This window comes from Strigops habroptila, chromosome 15 (genome assembly GCF_004027225.2).
Source record: "Strigops habroptila isolate Jane chromosome 15, bStrHab1.2.pri, whole genome shotgun sequence".
Lineage (NCBI taxonomy): Eukaryota > Metazoa > Chordata > Aves > Psittaciformes > Psittacidae > Strigops > Strigops habroptila.
This window is the reverse complement of record NC_044291.2, coordinates 6,575,992-6,593,214: the sequence shown is the minus strand read 5'-3', so window position 1 is coordinate 6,593,214 and position 17,223 is coordinate 6,575,992. Positions and strand designations below refer to the sequence as shown.

General features: G+C 47.3%; 1 protein-coding gene across 2 annotated transcripts in view; it reads left to right on the top strand.

Moving 5' to 3' along the window:
- Window positions 1-17,223, top strand: part of LOC115617228 (collagen alpha-1(XXVII) chain-like) — a 154,861-nt gene that overhangs the window by 129,425 nt on the left and 8,213 nt on the right. For both annotated transcript variants that reach the window (XR_003994535.1, XM_030507476.1), the window contains exons 38-49: window positions 3,468-3,521; window positions 3,656-3,763; window positions 5,452-5,505; window positions 5,802-5,855; window positions 10,292-10,348; window positions 10,491-10,544; window positions 11,465-11,518; window positions 12,835-12,888; window positions 14,413-14,466; window positions 14,542-14,649; window positions 15,017-15,124; window positions 16,552-16,659. Coding sequence is in view for 1 of the 2 variants with exons in the window: in XM_030507476.1 (XP_030363336.1) it covers window positions 3,468-3,521; window positions 3,656-3,763; window positions 5,452-5,505; window positions 5,802-5,855; window positions 10,292-10,348; window positions 10,491-10,544; window positions 11,465-11,518; window positions 12,835-12,888; window positions 14,413-14,466; window positions 14,542-14,649; window positions 15,017-15,124; window positions 16,552-16,659 (867 nt within the window). In the remaining variant the exon portion in view is untranslated. The remainder of the gene's footprint in view (window positions 1-3,467; window positions 3,522-3,655; window positions 3,764-5,451; window positions 5,506-5,801; window positions 5,856-10,291; window positions 10,349-10,490; window positions 10,545-11,464; window positions 11,519-12,834; window positions 12,889-14,412; window positions 14,467-14,541; window positions 14,650-15,016; window positions 15,125-16,551; window positions 16,660-17,223) is intronic.

Below are 17,223 nucleotides of genomic sequence, written 5' to 3'. Positions count from 1 at the left end.
CCTACAATCACACTGAACTTTTTCTTTTCCTCCCCTGTTCTGACCCTGATTTTTCCATTCCTGGACAGATGAGTCAGAAGAATAGAGAGAAAAAGGATGTGACCTTTTTTGAAGGCTATCACCATTGTTGCTGGACTTGTTCTTGCCTGTGTAACATGTGGCGTGTGACAGTGCAGTGATTTCTGGGAACTGTGCAAACCACTGCCTATGTGCCCTGTCAACGTCTGGGATTGCAACAAACATCACATCTGGAACATCACAAGTAGAGATATCACATATCTGGGAACCCCAGACAAGTGTTGAACTGCCTCTAAATTCATCTGGGCAAAATTCCTGAGCAGTTGGAGAAAGCGCATCCAGGAAAATCAGGCATATGGTAGGCTTCCCACTCACCAGCAGAGCTCTGCTGGCCAAAGTCCTAGAAAGCATGCTGGTAGAGCACAGAAACATCCTTTGCTGATAGAGCTTACTCCACTCGAGGAGGTGACTCAGGCTCCGAGATCCAAGCCACGTCTCTGCTGATGGTGTCGCCAGCACAGTTTGACCCATTTATTTATGCCAGTAAAGCTTTTAACTGGCAGACAAGAGCTAGGAACAGTGAGAGGAGCTCAAAGGAAGATCTCTGTGGCTCACTGTGAGGACAGCTGGTCTCGCTATCACTGTCAAGAGATGGAGATGCTGCCAATTCTGCCTTCTCCAGCAATGAAGAAGGAGCCGCACCCCAGCTGGAGGACCCTTCTGGAGCAGATGAGCATCCCTGCTCAGTGAGGCCAATGCGTCCTAAGGGGAAAAGCCGGTACCGGGAGTTTGTTGGAGCCCGCATCTGTGTTCAGGCTCCACCAACAGGGGAAGACAAGCTGAAGAAATCCAGAGAAAGTTGAGATCCTGTTTGAACATGGCACAGACTTCTATGAATCACGTTTATTTCTGCGAGCAGGGCTTGGACTGTCAAAGTTGGGGTTATGTTTTAGTTTTCTCCCTCTACCAAATGACTCTAACCATGATTGCAGATACAAGGATGAACTTGAATGCTGGCAGGTCTTAGAAGCATTTTGTTTCTCAGGTGGGAAGGTTTAAGGCCTGAACATGCCTGATCAAAAATCAAAGACATTTCCAAGTGCAGAATAGAAGCTAGTTTCAGTCATTGCTTCCATGGGAGGTGTATCCAGGTGGATACTGTACTTCAAACTCTTCTGAGGTATCTGGGAGATCCTCATGACCTCCCCTGTAAACGGGGTCCATCTATCCTGTGCAATGATAAAAGTACATCTCATCCATGCACTGGTGTTTACATTTTCTACAGACAATGTAATGCATCCTCATCCTGGGGACGGAGCTGTAAGATGGAAGTATTTTGTTTGCATTTGTGTTACAGCACAGCAATTCAGGAGCACATCTGAGCACGCAAAATTACTCTGCTGAAGATCAAGGGCTTGGCCATCACTGGGAACAGATTTAGCTTAAAGCGGGCTTTCTCCTGTTTGCAAGAAATATCTATTGCTTGTGCTTCCAAAGGATCTTAGTGCACAGACTGATGGAAAAACACAAAGCAACTGATTAGAAATCCCAGTTGTGTCTTTATTTGTTCATGTCTTGTTTTGACAGTAAACTGTTGCGAATGATTCCACTATTCACTCTCCAGATTTTCAAGCCACTAAACATCACAGTATTGCTGCAGAACAGGGTCTGCAAGCGCTATTGCTGCTTCACTACACACATTGCAACCAATACGTGGGGAAGTTGAGGGATGTGGTAGCAGGTCCAGTGGTGAGCTAAGTGCAGAGAATGATGGTGATGGCCATTTCTCAGGCTGATGCTTTCGTTGGTGAGGGTTTCTCTGTATTGTCAAAAGTGTAAATCACTGGAGGCTTGGCACCCACAATCCATCATATATTGGAGTTGCTCGGCATCTGTGGGAAAAGAATTCCAAAAGTGATCTCTTAGAAAGTGGCAAAAATAGCAAACAAAACCCCAAGTAACATGGTAGAGACAACAGAACAGGACTTGTGTACTCCTTGGCAGGAATCTGTCACTTGTGAAGCTCTAATAGTGTTGGCAAGGTGTGCTCTTGAAATGCTTGACTAAGGAAAAACGGAGCTATTCCCTTTGGGGAAGTGAAGAACCGGTACAATTCTCTAGGGCTATAATAAGCTTGAATTGCTCCTTTGTGTTAAGAGCAGGCACTTCTGAGGCCTATGTTTCAGATCAGAGTGAAAACCCTTTGATATGACTTGCTTTATAAGTCACTTTTGTTCAGCTGAGACTGATGCACCAATAGTGCCGAACATTATACCTCAAGTGGGAGGCGGGAGAGCAGAGGGCGAGATGCTGCGCTCGTGTGTGGATGCTGTTGAAAAGGTTGCTGCAGTTGCCAAAAAACATGAGTTATTTTCTTCAGTGATGCTTTTGCTTCTCTCTGTCAAAACTAAAGTATGCTGCCTGCCTTGCAGCCAACAGGGTCAAACGATCGCCATGGGCTCCCTAAGGAGAGTGTGCTGTGCTCGGTTGCATAGCTGATTTCTGCTGTGTGCATGTAAGGAGGGGTGGCAGGTTCTGCACCCACATTGGGTGCACAAAGCATCCCAGGGTTTGTCTCTCGTTGCTGTGGTTCCCACCTGGAGTTTTGGATCCTGCTCTGTTTCTAGCTGCCTGATCAGTACGTTGTGATTTCTACATGCTTTGTGTGTTGCAGTAATAATAGTACAAACAGAGGGAAAGTTATTGCACTGTGAGCAGAAAGCTGTTCATGGCAGGGAAATAGCAAATGAAACCACTGCCTCTTGTTACAAGGTAAAAACAAAGAGAATTGCTGTTAAGACTAAGGTTCCACTGCCAATATCATAAAACCATGCAAAAATACTGATATCCTATTCAGTGCCATGGTTGGTGGTGAAAGATGCAGCCCTTAGAGCAGTGGTGCAGATGGAAGCTCTGCAGATCAGAGGGAACATTTTGTGGGGACCAGGGTAAATGTATTTTCCACACAGCCTTTCCATTTCAGCCCTTTTTGTAGCAGCAGTGGGGTAGGTACCATTTTTCAGTTCAGTGGATGATGTCTTCAAGCAGCACTGCTGAGATCCCTCTTTGGCATCCTGGAGGACAGATGGACACAACAGATGGCAGTTGTCCATCACCTGCCAGTCTTTGACCTGTGATCTGGAGATAAAAAAGCCAGGTTGTCCTATAGTCATCTGGGTACAAATATGTTTTCACCTTTGAGCAATGAGATTTCCTTCTCCATGTGTTGGAGCAGCTCAAGAACAAACTCAGCTATACTCTGGTAGTACCTGTGAATCATGGCCTTACCTTCATGACTTCCTAGTCTCCTTGTTGGTTCCCATGGGAATAGGACAGGATGGGTGAGGATGCTATGAAGGTTGAATGTGCCAGGGAAGTGGCCTGGGAGTGGCTGGTTGGGATGGGACTTCTTTGATTTCCCTTTCCAACAGCTTCTTTTTCTTTCCTAGGGACCAGAAGGGAAACCAGGAAAACAGGGGGAAAAGGGCAAGCCTGGCCAGAAGGTAAGAACATCTCTCATTGATAACGCCTCCTCCTCTGGATCTCCCATTCTTTGCTCATCTTTGATGTTTATCTGTAGAAGCAGCTTTGTCCTACATTAATGTCCTACATTAATATCAGTGCTTCCGTTCTGCAGGGCAGCAAGGGGTACCAGGGGCAGCTTGGCGAGACAGGATCTCCAGGGAAGGAGGGGCCGAAGGGGAACCAAGGCCCTAAAGGATCCCGAGGTACCCTGGGACCGATGGTGAGAATGATGCAGATGGTCAAACACAACATGCAGAAACGTGACTAGCAGTGGTGGGCACAGGCCTGAAGGAAGCAGAGAGCCCAACAGAGGCTTCAGAGCAATGTGGTAGATGGGTTTCATTGACCAAAACAGCTCAACATGTGCTCTGAGCAGCACAGAGAGAACCCATAGTGGTGGTTGTGCTGGTGTCATAGAATCATTGAATCATAGAATGGTTTGGGTTGGAAACGACCTTAAGATCCTCCAGTTCCAACCCCCTGCCGTGGGCAGGGACCATGTTGCCCAAGGCTCTGTCCGACCTGGCCTTGAACACTGCCAGGGTTGGAGCATTCACCACTTCTCTGGCAACTGTTCCACCACCCTCACAGGGAAGAACTTCTTTCTTATGTTTAACCTCAACTTCCCCTATCTAAGTTTGAACCCATCATCTCTTGTCCTATCACTACAATCCCTGTGAATCCATGTCCTATGAACCCAGCTCACGTTGCGTCGTGGAGGTTCTTCACAATTCCCCAGATGGGCTGAAAGAGTGGGGATTTTTCTGGAGAAGGGAATGAGCTGATAAGCTATATTTTGCTATGATCATTCCCTTTGAGACTGCATACTCATGGCAAGAGCTGCTTCCAAGTCAAACTGTGTTGTTATAAGGAACTCTGCCTTGGACTTCTGCCCTGTTTCTACACCCACTCTTGATCTACTCATCTAAAACACTTGCAGCAAGAAGAAATACAGCATGGGAAAGAGTTTGAGTTGGGGACTGAAGGTGAGGCTTTCAGAACAACAGTAGTGTGGTGGAGAGGGAAGAAAGTTAATCTGCTTTAGGCACATGAGACAAATGCTTTGGGACAGCAGCAGTAAGTAGTGAGTACAGGCTGGTAAGGAAGCTTCTTGCACTGAATTTGATAGAACTTAGTGAAAAAGCAGTTGTTTATGAACTCAGGATCACGGTGATGTTTCAGAACAGTAGCAAACGAGTGATGGAGCAATGGTTCTGCTCATAGTGTTTTCCTGCGCTAAAAATTATGGCCTCCCATATATCCTCTCTTCATATTCTTTGCCAAAGCCTCCATGGATTATTTCACAAGGAAGCAAAGCAATGTCTGAGTAGCTGTCTATTGGACTGAACACACCTCTATCTTGTGGAAGGGGCTTTTTCCAAGCTAAATGCGATGATCTGGAACGTTTGCAATTTGCTTTAATCTGATGATGTGATTTAAACCCTTTTGTTCAGCCTGCTGAAGATGCAATAAACAGCTCTTGCAATGCCCTCATCACAACCCAGAAAACTCCTTTCTTGGCCTCAGAACCCACAGCAAAGGTTTCCTCCCACCAGTTTAAGTCATGCCTGAGGATGGTCTCGCTGGTGGCCTTACTTCCTAGCACAAAGCTGATCGGGGTATAAAGACATCTAGAAGGGAAGAAGAGGAGCATACATTATGCAGCCTTTTCTGGTAGTAAACCTGAATGAGGTGGAAACCTATTGCTACAGGCTGGCAAAGACATAGAATGGTGGTCTCCTGGCATCACTTTCCATGTGTAAGAGATAAAAAGCCAAGCAAGTGCACTTCGGGTGGCTGCACTTCCATGTGCTGAGTTTTGCTTTGCAAAGCCCAGTGCGTCCTCCTCTTTTGGGATGATATCCACACTGGCTATTCTCATGTTGCTTTCTGTGCTTGTCTCTTCAGGGTGCTCCAGGAAGGATGGGTACTCAAGGGGAACCTGGCTTAAAGGGTTACCAGGTAACAACTTTATTTTCATTCTCCAGCTTCTGTCTGTTCTCAAATGCAACAAAACTGCCACTGGAGGATGTAAAATTGTTCTTAAAATATTGATTTCTGATCTTGAGTTCAGTTTAGTTCTTTCTCTAGTCTCTATTTATACCATTAAGACTTCTCCAGATGCATTTTGTTCATTTCTGCCATGAGTCGTGTCCCTCCGAAGACAGGATGCACAAGAGAGGGCTTAAGGAAACCAGAGAGAATCTTCAGTCAAACACCTCTTTCCTGTCTCTTCACGTGCTGTCTGCTCTCCACAGGGACATGCAGGACCACCAGGGCCAATTGGACCACCAGGGCCAAAAGGGGAAAAGGTAAGTTCATAGGGTTTAGCCATCTCATCTTCTACTGTCATGGAAGCTGTGCTGATGTAGAGGCGATTGACATACCCATGCTTCTGTGCTCCCCGGCTCCAGCTGCCCAGAAGCAGAGGTGCCTCCTCAACATCATGGCCACCTCCATACCTCCTGCTGCAGCTTGACTTCTGCAAATCAGCACCATGACACCCATGCCACTAGCATATTCTTTCCAGGCACCACATGCCCTCGTTGTGTTGGCTGATGCCTTCTGGGGGCATGTTTTTCCTGCATCCATAGAAACTTTGCTCAATCTCCATGTCGAAAGAAATCAAACTAGTAGCTTCCTGTGACCAACTCAGAATAACACCCTGCACAAACTAGCTGATACTCAGCAAGCTGGGCTTAAATCAGCCAACAGCATGTTGTTAGCGAGGCAGAATTGGTCTCTTCTTGCTATTGCTCTTGCTTCGTTCTCCTCATCCCCCCACCCCTCGACAACCCCCTTGCTGGAGCTGGCCTGAGTCAGAGCCCTCTTTCCCCTTGTGCTTTCCCCTTTTTGCTGAGTCAGCTCAGCCATAACCAGCTCAGGCTGGAGGAGTGACTCACACGTTAATGGTTTCCTGTTGGTGGTGTTGGCTGTACTCACAGAGCCCCGCACGTGCCTCCAGCAGCCGCAGCGATGCTCCGGCCCTGGCGTGGGAAGGGAAGGAATGGTCATTGGCACTGGTCGGTTGTGTGGGGTTTCCATAAAGAGGGAAGATGCATTGAGCTCTTTTCACTTGTTTTCCACTCCCCGTCATGGAGAGCTTCACTTTCACAGCCAAAGTGTGAATGCAGCTGGATGTGTGCAAGGAGCATCGTTGCTTGTAAAAGGAGGTTGTGGGATGGAGATCCCAAGGGCTTTGTCTTTGCATCCACATGTGTCCTTTCAATTCAGACTCCTGCGTGTCAGGACACCCTGTTCACGCTGCTCTCTGTGCTCTGCCTGGACACTCCTTGTGCTGCAGTGAGTCCCTGTGCTGGTCAATGGGGCAGCGTGAGCTGTTTGTGTTGCTGTGGGGATGGACAATGGTCATGCTGCTTTTTTAGTCATTTCCTGCTGCTGAAACACATCCATGGAGGAGCAGCTGCTGATGTTGCTGCTGTTCCACATCTCCATCTATGCCTTGCTGGATTTTCTCTCCACCCCAGCCTTTCTAATGCTGCCCCATCCATTTCCCAAGCTGCACATCTTGCTCTTCCAGACTTCAGCAGCATTCCTCCTCTGGTGTATTCTGCTGAGTGGCCATGTGGGAACTGGCAAGTGTTAACCAAGCACAACCAGCCTGGGATAGTAATGTGAGAGCTCATGACCAAGCACAATGTCAATTGAGATCCTGGCCAGAGGTTTCTCACAGTCCCACTGGCAAGACTTGAGCATCCTGGCAAAAAACTTGGGAGTTGTAGCTACCAAAAGCAAGATGAGTCATTGGCCTTACAGCAGAAGGAGTAAGACATGTGCAGATATATATCCCTGCTGTTTAAATTGCCTCTGTTACTTTAAACCATTGAAAGTTGCCATCTTCTTGAAAGCTTCCATCTCTTCAGTAGTAAATGGTCCCCAAATTATTGATCTGAAGCTCTCAGTGAAGCACTCTAGCTTCTGCACCAGCAAAATATTCTTCTGCAAATGGACACTGGAAGAGCTCTCTCTCAGAGATAACATGGATCTTGTGACATCAGACCACAGCAACGCTGATGATAAAATGAATTCTACATGCAAGTATCCAAGCTGAAGCATCACAAAGACACCAAAGCATCTAATGCATCCTGCTGAGAACAGTCAGGTCTGTTAATGACCAGTGACAGCCAGATCTCATTCATATCCTCCTGGAAGGTCAGCAAATCTGCAGGCACCTTGCTGGAGAGCAGATCTAGCTGAGCAAGGAGAACACAGGATCCCATGCAGAGTCTCCACCACCATTTCATGCAGCATCCAGGATCTTGCATCTAAGTTTTCTTATCCATCTTTCCTTCTTATCTCCTGAGAGTTGCCTGGAACCCAGCCTAAGGACAGATTCCTTCCCTCTGGACATCTGTAACCTCATACATGAGTGCAAACACGAATATGGAAGCCTGAATCTGAGAAATGAAGAGGAAACAAAAACAGGTCCATGACTGCTCTGTAAGCTTTAAACAACGCAGTAAGCTTAGCAGTGCTGAACAAGGAGGATGTATAATAGTAGGGAACGTCTTCCCTTTTCCAGGGAAACAAGCAGCTTGGTGAGAGGCATCCCTGTGCCACACCAGCCAGCTACTCCACCGCGTTTAATACATTTACAGCCCTCAAAGAGGCCTTGCTCAGAGCAGACGCCTGCACTTGGCAGCTGCTTAAAGCAGTCCAGATGGGATCCTTTTAGAAATTACAAACTGGTGTATCTCACTTTGGGACAGGAGCCAACAACAACAACAAGCCTTCCCTTCTTCCCCATGCGTTTTCCATTTGTATCCCAACATGTTTACTTTGCTGCCCTTTACTCTAACTTTTTTGCACTGCAAGTTTCTGAAGGATTAGCACAGACCTTTCATCTCCCCCTTAAGCAGCAGAGGAAGTCCTGGAGGAGCTCGGTCTATTGCTGACCAAGCTGCAGGTTTTTCTCAGTTAGAAGACAAAGGAAAAGATGGGAATTAGACTCGAGGGGACACAAAGCTACAACTCAGCTTTGGGGAGAAAGCGTCTGAGTCTTGATGCTCTTCAAGGGTCTCCAGAATTGAGCTTTCTTTGAGCTTGTCATGCACGTCCCAGCTCCCAAATGGCTAGGTGTTCACATCCTGTTTGAGAAGAAGCAATCAGTGCCAAGACTTCTGCATAGTAACATGTATAATTGGGACCTATTTGGGGTTTTTTCCCTGAGACTTGAGAAATGGTGACTTTGTTTCCCTTCTAGCCTAATGCCTTTGATAGTGGCTAGAGAGCAAACCAGTTGACAGGTTCTGCTGCTGACTACCAGCAAGTTCAGTAGCACTGGAAAGTGTTGGCAGAGCCTGTTAGGCATTACTTCCCTTTCTCTTTATTCCACCACCCAAATGTCTCCATCCATTTCCTCAATACTATATTCTGGAGCCATCCTGGCACAGTTTCTCCCTATATGTTTCTCCAACCATGATACCTCCCCAAAACCCTAGATAAAAATGCTTGAGTTCCCCACCCAGCGCACAGTCTTTTAAGGACAGTAAGTAACCTGTGAGTATATATGAAATCCTGGCAACATTCATCCAACACATTGCAGCAGCAGAGAAAGAAAATGCTGCTGTCAGCAAGCATGTGATGGAGAGAGATGCGCTGAGCTCTTTGCTACCTGTTAACTGCAAGAGACTTTGCCAAATCTTGAGCCTCATTCTACCAAGCAAATCAGCCCAAATGTCTTCTCTGAGAGGCAGGATCACTAAGATATTGCCCAAGCACCCTTACTATAGCAGCTACAATTCAAACAGAATGTGAGAATAGCCCAGAGAGAAAGTTTAAGTCATAAATACTCCAGAAAGGGCTGGTGGCACCACTGAGAATTACAGAAGCCTGTGGAAAACTTGGCTCTGCATAGCTGTGGATGGTTGGATTTCAAGGCTCTAGGAGCACCCCAGTCACTGCAAACACAGCAGCTCCAGGACCCCCCAGACCTCCTCTCTCCATTATCTGCAACATCAAATTGCTCTGAGACACGTTCATCCCAAGGAGCCAGAGTGCCAGAGACTTGGTGATATGAAGTAGTCAAACAGTGAAGGAGCTGGAATGTGGCTATCTTCTACGGGGAGCAATGAAACAGCCATCTCTGAGCCAGGCTCCAGAGCAAAGAGGGCACCATGACCCTGAGTGACTTATACAACAGCATTAAAAAGAGATAGTGTCTGTGTTCAGTCTCAAGGGTGGATGCTTTAGAGAGACATCAGCTATAAATAATCCGGGTGATGTTATCTACCAGCCAAACCACAAGCTCTTGCTGTGGAGCATCCATCAGCGACTGGAGCTGCTCGACCCTCTCACCTGACCAGTTGTAAGACAAGCCCACAATGATGGCACAAAACGAGGGAGGCCATCCAGACCACCCTTGTTCCCATGACAGCTCAGCCCTCAATGAGGGTGGGGAAAGGCTTGATTAAAGAGCTTAGTTTGACTGTCAGCAGTAAAAGTCAGAGGCAGACTGTTTCCCATATTGTTGTAATTACAAGCTCTATAACTCTTTGCACCTGGTTCTTTAGGGAGGACAGTTAGACTAGAGAGAAACAATCACCAGAAAAGCCAGAAAAGCAATGTGAAGAGTCAAGGTACTCCAGGTTGTGAAGCAAACAGCAGAAAAGATACAACAGAGGCTTTGACTTAGGAGCCCGTGATATGGAAGGAGTGGATTAGGTCTTACAGAAGCATCTGCCATATAATCTGCTGTCTATATTAACACTTGCATTTTTATTCACAGGGAGAACAAGGTGATGATGGGAAGGTAGAAGGCCCACAGGGACCACCTGGAGACAGAGTAAGATGTTAAATCCCTTCTCTACTCAATCCTGGCCTGATTTTTGCAGGGTTGCTTCGTGGTAGAACATGCACAAACCATTGAGGTATTGCAGATGACAGATTGTTTATGGCCATCTTAAGTCTTTGTTGTGTTGTTGCAGGGCCCTGTTGGTGACAGAGGTGATCGAGGGGAGCCTGGAGACCCTGGTTATCCTGTGAGTCTTACTCAAAATACATGATTCAGAAATGGTTGTCTCAGGGAAGTGCTTCCAAACTGCATCAGCCCACAGAAGGTCAACCCGTTGCCCCATAGTCATGATTCATAACCACAGTGCCTTGTCAACCACTGCACATGGTTATGGTTCAAACAAGGAGTAACTCAGATATCTTTACCTAAAGTGGTACAAATATTTCTGAAAGCAAATGTAGGTCGTACCGGTCAGCGTCTCACAATTACATGCACCTACCTGAGCACACACCTGACAGAATCAGCAGGACCATCTCACTAGAGGTATTTGTGATTACCAAAGAAATATCCTGAGGAAGATGTGTACAAGAGAGGTCATGTCAATGCTGGTATATTCAAGACCAATGTGCCCATGGCTGTATAGTCTTTCATGGGGAGATCTCTGTTAACTACTGGTATTTCTCTCAAAAGTAAGACCAGGGTTATGAATTATTCCTGTGCTCCTGATGCGTTCTTTGTGGGACATTTCCACTGATTGATCTGCAAAGTCTTACTAAGTCTCATCTCCATCCAAAAGCAGCAGGTCAGAGCCACCCACTACAGTAATCCACAGAAGAGTTTAAATTCACCAGGGTAGCAGTGCTGCTGCCTTACTTTATAGGACAGCAGTCTCCAACTGGTCACTTACATTAGTGCTATGTGTATTTAGGAATGCATTAGAAAGCCTTCTTTACTGCTTAGATGGTGATTGGAGTTCTCTTAGCTATTCCTTTCCAATACATATCCATGGGAGCATGTACACTACCTGCAAGCTTCAACACTTCTGTATTACCAGAATGCAGATATATAGATCTTCTTCCCATACAGCACGTTACATCCCTTCTTGCTTCCCATTGCCACAGAAGTACCCACAAATAAACGTTTTTCCCTCTCTGTTTTTTATTTAAGGGTCAAGAAGGGCTTGATGGAGAAAGAGGAAAACCTGGCCAGCAAGGCTTACCTGTAAGAGATGCTGCTTTCTTGTAAGCTACCCAATGTCCCTTGCATGTGAAAAGCAGATGCAGAAAGAAAGGAAGGTGGGAAGGGCTGCGGTAAGGAATGTGTGGTGAGCTGTGAAGTGCAATGTGTGCATTTCCATAAGCCAGGCCTTGACAATGGGCATTTTGGGTCCATGTTGAGACTCATAAATGGGTGACGGAACAGGGAACACTCTCAGAAGCCTGTATCCAAAACTATCTTTTCTGAGCAATCCAAGAGGGACTAGAAAGCTTGGACATGGGTAATGGGAGATGACAGTGACAGTGGAGGGGTCTGCTTGGAAATGATACATCTGGCATGCTGCTGGTGAGAGCTGGGCTAGTGTGAGGCGAGACGGTGTTATTCGTGGTGTTTCCTCTCGAACCAGTGCATTTATGAAAGACTAAATCCAAACTTAATGGAAGGACTTTTTATTCCCTTCTAGTATACAGCAGCATCTAATGTGTATATGTGACTATTGCAACTGTGAGTGCAGTACATTGCATGTAGTTCATATTGGGAAATAACATGGAGTCAATTCCCATTCTTTGTAGGGCTGCTGGGAAGAGCAACAGGTTCTGGTTTGGGGTAAAATCTTAGAGCTCTGTCATATGACCTTGAAATGGGTAGAGCTGCTGCATTCCCAGTAGATGTAGTTCATTCTGAGGCGTGGTAGCACCTGGGGTGCCAGTGTTTTAGGTGGAGCAGAAGCTCTTTAAGTAAAGACCCATTAGAAACATATGGCTTATTGGTGTCAGCCCAGATATTACCCCTGACACAAATACACGCATCCGGATGGTCAGAAGAAAAGATGCAGGCATGTGTGATGGGAAGAGATCAGTAAGAGAGCAGTGAAACATCCTCTCTGCTTCACTCCTCCATAGGTAGCTCCCTAATATCTGCCATCCAGGCGAAACCAAGGAGAGGGCTGCAGCGTGCAGAAGGGAATTAGCACCAACACTAAGGATGTGGTCACGGTGCAGTCACTGCAGTACCTTTCCTAGAACAGGCTCCTTCCTGCCCACTTCTCAGCACGGTTTTCCAGGCACCATCTGGAATTTAGTGAATGATTTCCACGAGTGCAAACACCATCCAAGGGAGGGGGTAGCATTGCTCCAACTGACACCCTATTAAATGCTCTCTGGAGACAGTTCCTTCCTTCTTTTGCCCCAGGAGGCCCGTCTGAGCCCAGGCTGTTCCCCCAGTACAGTCAGTGTTAGGGCTGTTCTTTGCTTTGTGGTTGGTGCAAGATACTGCCAGAAGAGAATTTCAAGCACCTTTTTCTTGCTTCTGTTTTACAGGGGAATCCCGGACCACCAGGCCAGCCTGGAGCAAAGGGATCCAAAGGTGATGTGGTAGGTTTCAGCAGGGTGGATTTATAGTGTCCCAAGATTAAAGAAAATGCCTAGTTAAGAGGACTCTCATGTTATTCCCAGCACGTGTGATTTGGCCTATGGTTTACACCTTGAAGGACTGTGGGAAACCTAGTAGGAGGGCTGTAAACATGCCCAATGTGTCCAAGCCCAATAGTTTGTTGGCTTGGTGGAGCTAAAGAAGATCAAGACAATTCCAGGGTGATGGGTGAAGCTTGGGCAGGTCTTTAGTCCCTGCCATGGGTTGTGCCTCTTTCCCATACCCCTGTTTGTGGTGCCTCCAGCTGGCTCCTCTGTCCCTAAGGAGGTCTGAGCCAGGCAAGTGTCTCTGTCTCTCATTTGAACCATGAATGTTTCTGGCTTGAAACCTTCATGGATTTGGAGTCCATTTATCCATGCAATTATGTTTCTTGGAAGAGTCCCTCTGTTGCCCTTATTGAGCAAGAAAACACAGCGCACATGGGTCCTTCAGGGTTCATCGTGGTACTTCATACCTATTCCTACCTCCACATCTGGCTCTAATGACAGCTTGCTAATTATTCTCACAGATCAGGGACTTTCTTTGCTAACACATAAGTATGTGACCTCAGTGCTCAGCAAATCCCTGCTCCCTTTTGCCAGATGTCAGGACTTTAAATGTGAGCCTGCTGGGGTGATGCCAGGAGATCGTTTAACCTCCTGTAGATGTTCTTGGTGACAAGCAGACCAGGTGATAAGGGAAATAAACTCTGCCCATCGATGGACAATCTGGAATTGCCTTTGGGACTATTGAATAGCAGAGAAAGCACCCCCAGGAGTGTTTCTTTTGTGGAGCTGGTCCTCTGCAGATAGAGAAACAATGCACAGAAAATGCAGTGCTTCCATTTAAAAGTGCTTTAGTACATGACCTCACTGAGGGCGCCTTGGTGAAGGTGATGAGGCTGAGTTTTCCATTCATTCTGCACAAATTAATCCTTTTTACAGCTAATAAACCTCAGGAGGATTTTCTTCTCATGTCTTTATTCACATTGCACACTTTAGACACAGGATACCCTTTTCATTCTCATCAACTTTCCAAACTGAAGGAGCTACCTCCCAGAGGAAAGCTCTTACTGAATGCCCTGCAGAAGACTTGCTGGGTCCTTGGTTTGGCACTGTGCTGCCCATGAACTGAGAGAGGATGCAGGTTTTAAGCATCTTGTTCTAATGTTTGCCAGCGCAGAGTCCTCCCTCGAGTTCATCCTACTTTCTTTGTCCTCATCTGCTCTGTATTAGGAAAAATGTAGGTCCTTGCCTTCTAGCTATTCATTCCTGCCCTAGAACTCTCAAGACATACGAAGATTCACTTGTAATAAAACCAAATAGCAGTTCATTGCCCAGGGTTGGAGCAACTGACTTTATAAATCTCCTTTTTCTATAAAACTCTTTCCAACCACTATCCAAAAGCACACCCTCAAGTCAGGCTCCCAAGTGGAGCTGTGTTAGAACTGCTGCAATTCTAGATGTCTGTCTGGCTTTACTTTGCAGGGTCAAAAAGGAAAGCAAGGAGCACGGGGCAACGCAGGGAGCAGAGGCTCACCGGTAGGTAAAAACTCCATGTTCTGCTCCAGAAGATGCTGTCCAGGAGTTCCATCACTAACTCCTTTGTGATTTTAGGGCATCCTTGGGCTACCAGGTCCTCGAGGAGTGGTGGGAAGGCAGGGTCAAGAGGGTGCCCCTGGAGTGGACGGAGTGCCTGGGAAGGATGGTGTGCCTGGGATGCCGGTGAGTTTGCAATTGTAACCTTACAGCATCAATAGCAAAGGCAACTTAGGAGCTGGAGAACTAAAAGGTAACACAGGAGAAATGGATGTTGTCCAGCAATAGATATTCCAGTTTACATGTACCCAGAGTGGATGATATGCTCCTCTTCATATCTCACATGCTTCCTGTGCATGGACAAGTTTGTACATAAAGAAACCAGTGTTTCTTGCATGCACAGACTTCTAGATACACCTCTGCAAATGCACCCATGCCCAGATGCATGGTGCTTGCTGAGGCAGGATCTCACCACTCCCTTCTCCCCCTCAGAAGCTGTGCAGAGGTGGAAAGAGCATCTTATTCCATAACCTTTTGTTGGTTTCTTTTCTAGGGAGAGCAGGGCGATGACGGGGAACAAGGCATGACAGGGACGTCAGGCAAAAGAGGGAACCCTGGCATACCAGGACTCCCTGGGGCACAGGGACCACCAGGATTCAAGGTGAGTTTGTGACTCCCTAAGTTACTGCTATGAGCAATCCAGTTTGTGAGCCTCATGTATCTAGAGCTTGGATTCCCCAAGGTCTAATAAAGCCTCAACTCCTGCTGCTTTACACTTACCTAGAGGCTCAGTAGATCTTCTTCCTCCTCCGTCTCTCTATTCTTTGATGTTCACAGCAGCTGAATGTCCCAAAGACCGTCCTTTGTCAAAGTTCATGGAGCTCAGGACCCTACACATACACGCACCCTCACTATGAACACTATATCCTTCTTTCATTAGAAACATGGCTAAAATAATATGGCCTTGGAGCTAAAATAATACGGCAAAGGAAGTGCTACAGCCTGCCTGTAAGGTGTCCAAGATGACTCCTTGGGGGATTTGGGTGTCCTCTAGCTGCTGCTTTGCTAGGCCTGACCTGCCAAAGGGAAATCTGTGCTGCTTGGGGTTTAGCACGTATTTATTGGATTGGAAGGGCTGGAGCCAGGATGGGTTTGGATCACTCTGGGTGGAAGCAGGGTCAAGCTGCTTTACTGACCTGGGGGTTTATTCCTGGTCCTTGCCCTAGTCCAGGCTGGCCACAGGATCTAAACTGGACCAGCAGCAATTCGGCTATCTGTAGTCAGACTCTGTGAATAGGAAGACTCCAGCTGTGTTTGAGAGGCTCCCAGGTCTGGGTTAAATCATGCCTCCCATAACACATCACTCTTAAACTGTCAATTGCTGCCCTCCAGCTGCCTTGGGTAGAATAACAGGATGCTACTAGAAATGCCTGCAAGACCCTGGTTTTATAACAGACCCAGACCCTGGCTCCAGGGAAATCTGTTGCCCCTTTTCCATCTGCTCAACCATCCTACACTCTTGCTGCCTTTGCTTCTCTCCCAAGTGGAGTCAATGGGGCTTGTGCAGCTCCTGGTGCTTGGCAAAGGGAATTGGCGGGGAGCAACGTGTGGTGCTGGGTCTCAGAAGCCCCTCTCATCGGTTGCTGGGGAATATGTTGGGTTTGCAGCCTCTGGATTGCTGTCCTCCAGCTGAAGTCTTGGCACATCTTCAACATTTTTGGTGGATTACTCATCATTTGCTAGCCTGCTGGGGGCATGAGATTACGGGAAGCTGCAGGGCAGGACGGGCAACATAGGGAAGAGCAAACAGAAGACATTTCACCCTCTTGCTGCCCTTAGCCCTGATGCAGGCCAGCTTTGCTGCAGCTCCTGCTCTGTGTGAAGCTCAAGAGGGTACCCAAGCTATGCTCATCACTGGTGCATCCTGTGACAATCTGCCTCAGCAGACCTGAGGCATCTCCTGATGAAACCACATTCTTTGTCCCGATGAGCCGCTCTTTTCCAGCTTTCCATCTAAGGCTATTTTGGCTGAGTGTTGTTATATTTAGCTCCTGCCCTTTGGAATTACTTGAATCCTGTTATTTTTAGGGTGAAAGAGGATTGCCTGGACAGACTGGCCAAACAGGGAAGCGAGGATCATCGGGAGGAACGGGCCTTCCAGGGAGCCCTGGCGATCCGGGACCCAAAGGACAACCGGTTAGTGATGGATGGAGCTGATCAGACCTGACACCAGAGTGTCTCCTTCAGGAAAGGGTGCAGATCCGCAGGCTGGGATGGCAGGGTGAACCCTGGGAGGGTCTTTTGCAGAGGAACCCATAACCAGCTTTGTGTAAGTGATGGAGCATCAGCACAGCTCTCTCCATCATGCACATTTCCCTGCTCACTTGTGCACAGAGAGGTCTAATCTATGTCTGTGCTCCCCAGGACAATGTGAGTGTTCATGTCATGCCTGCAGTTACAAGGCCATGGTGTGTGGTGGCAGCCAGGCTGCAGAACCATCTCAAACACCCTCAGCACTGTCTTTATCAGAGCTGTTATGAGAGCAGTGCGTGGAGCCCATGGGAGGTGTTGAGTGAAGGAGGTGAACCAGGCACTCCAAGCCATCCAAAGAGTGGGAAGAAGGGTCTGTAGCTCTGCTGGGACATGCAGGAGGTGCAGGAGTGGGTGTCATTGGTGGTGGAGCTGTGTGTTCAGAGCACACTTGGGAGAGATACCAAAAGCCCTTCAGCCAAAGCAGAATTCCCACTCCTGACTCCAAGG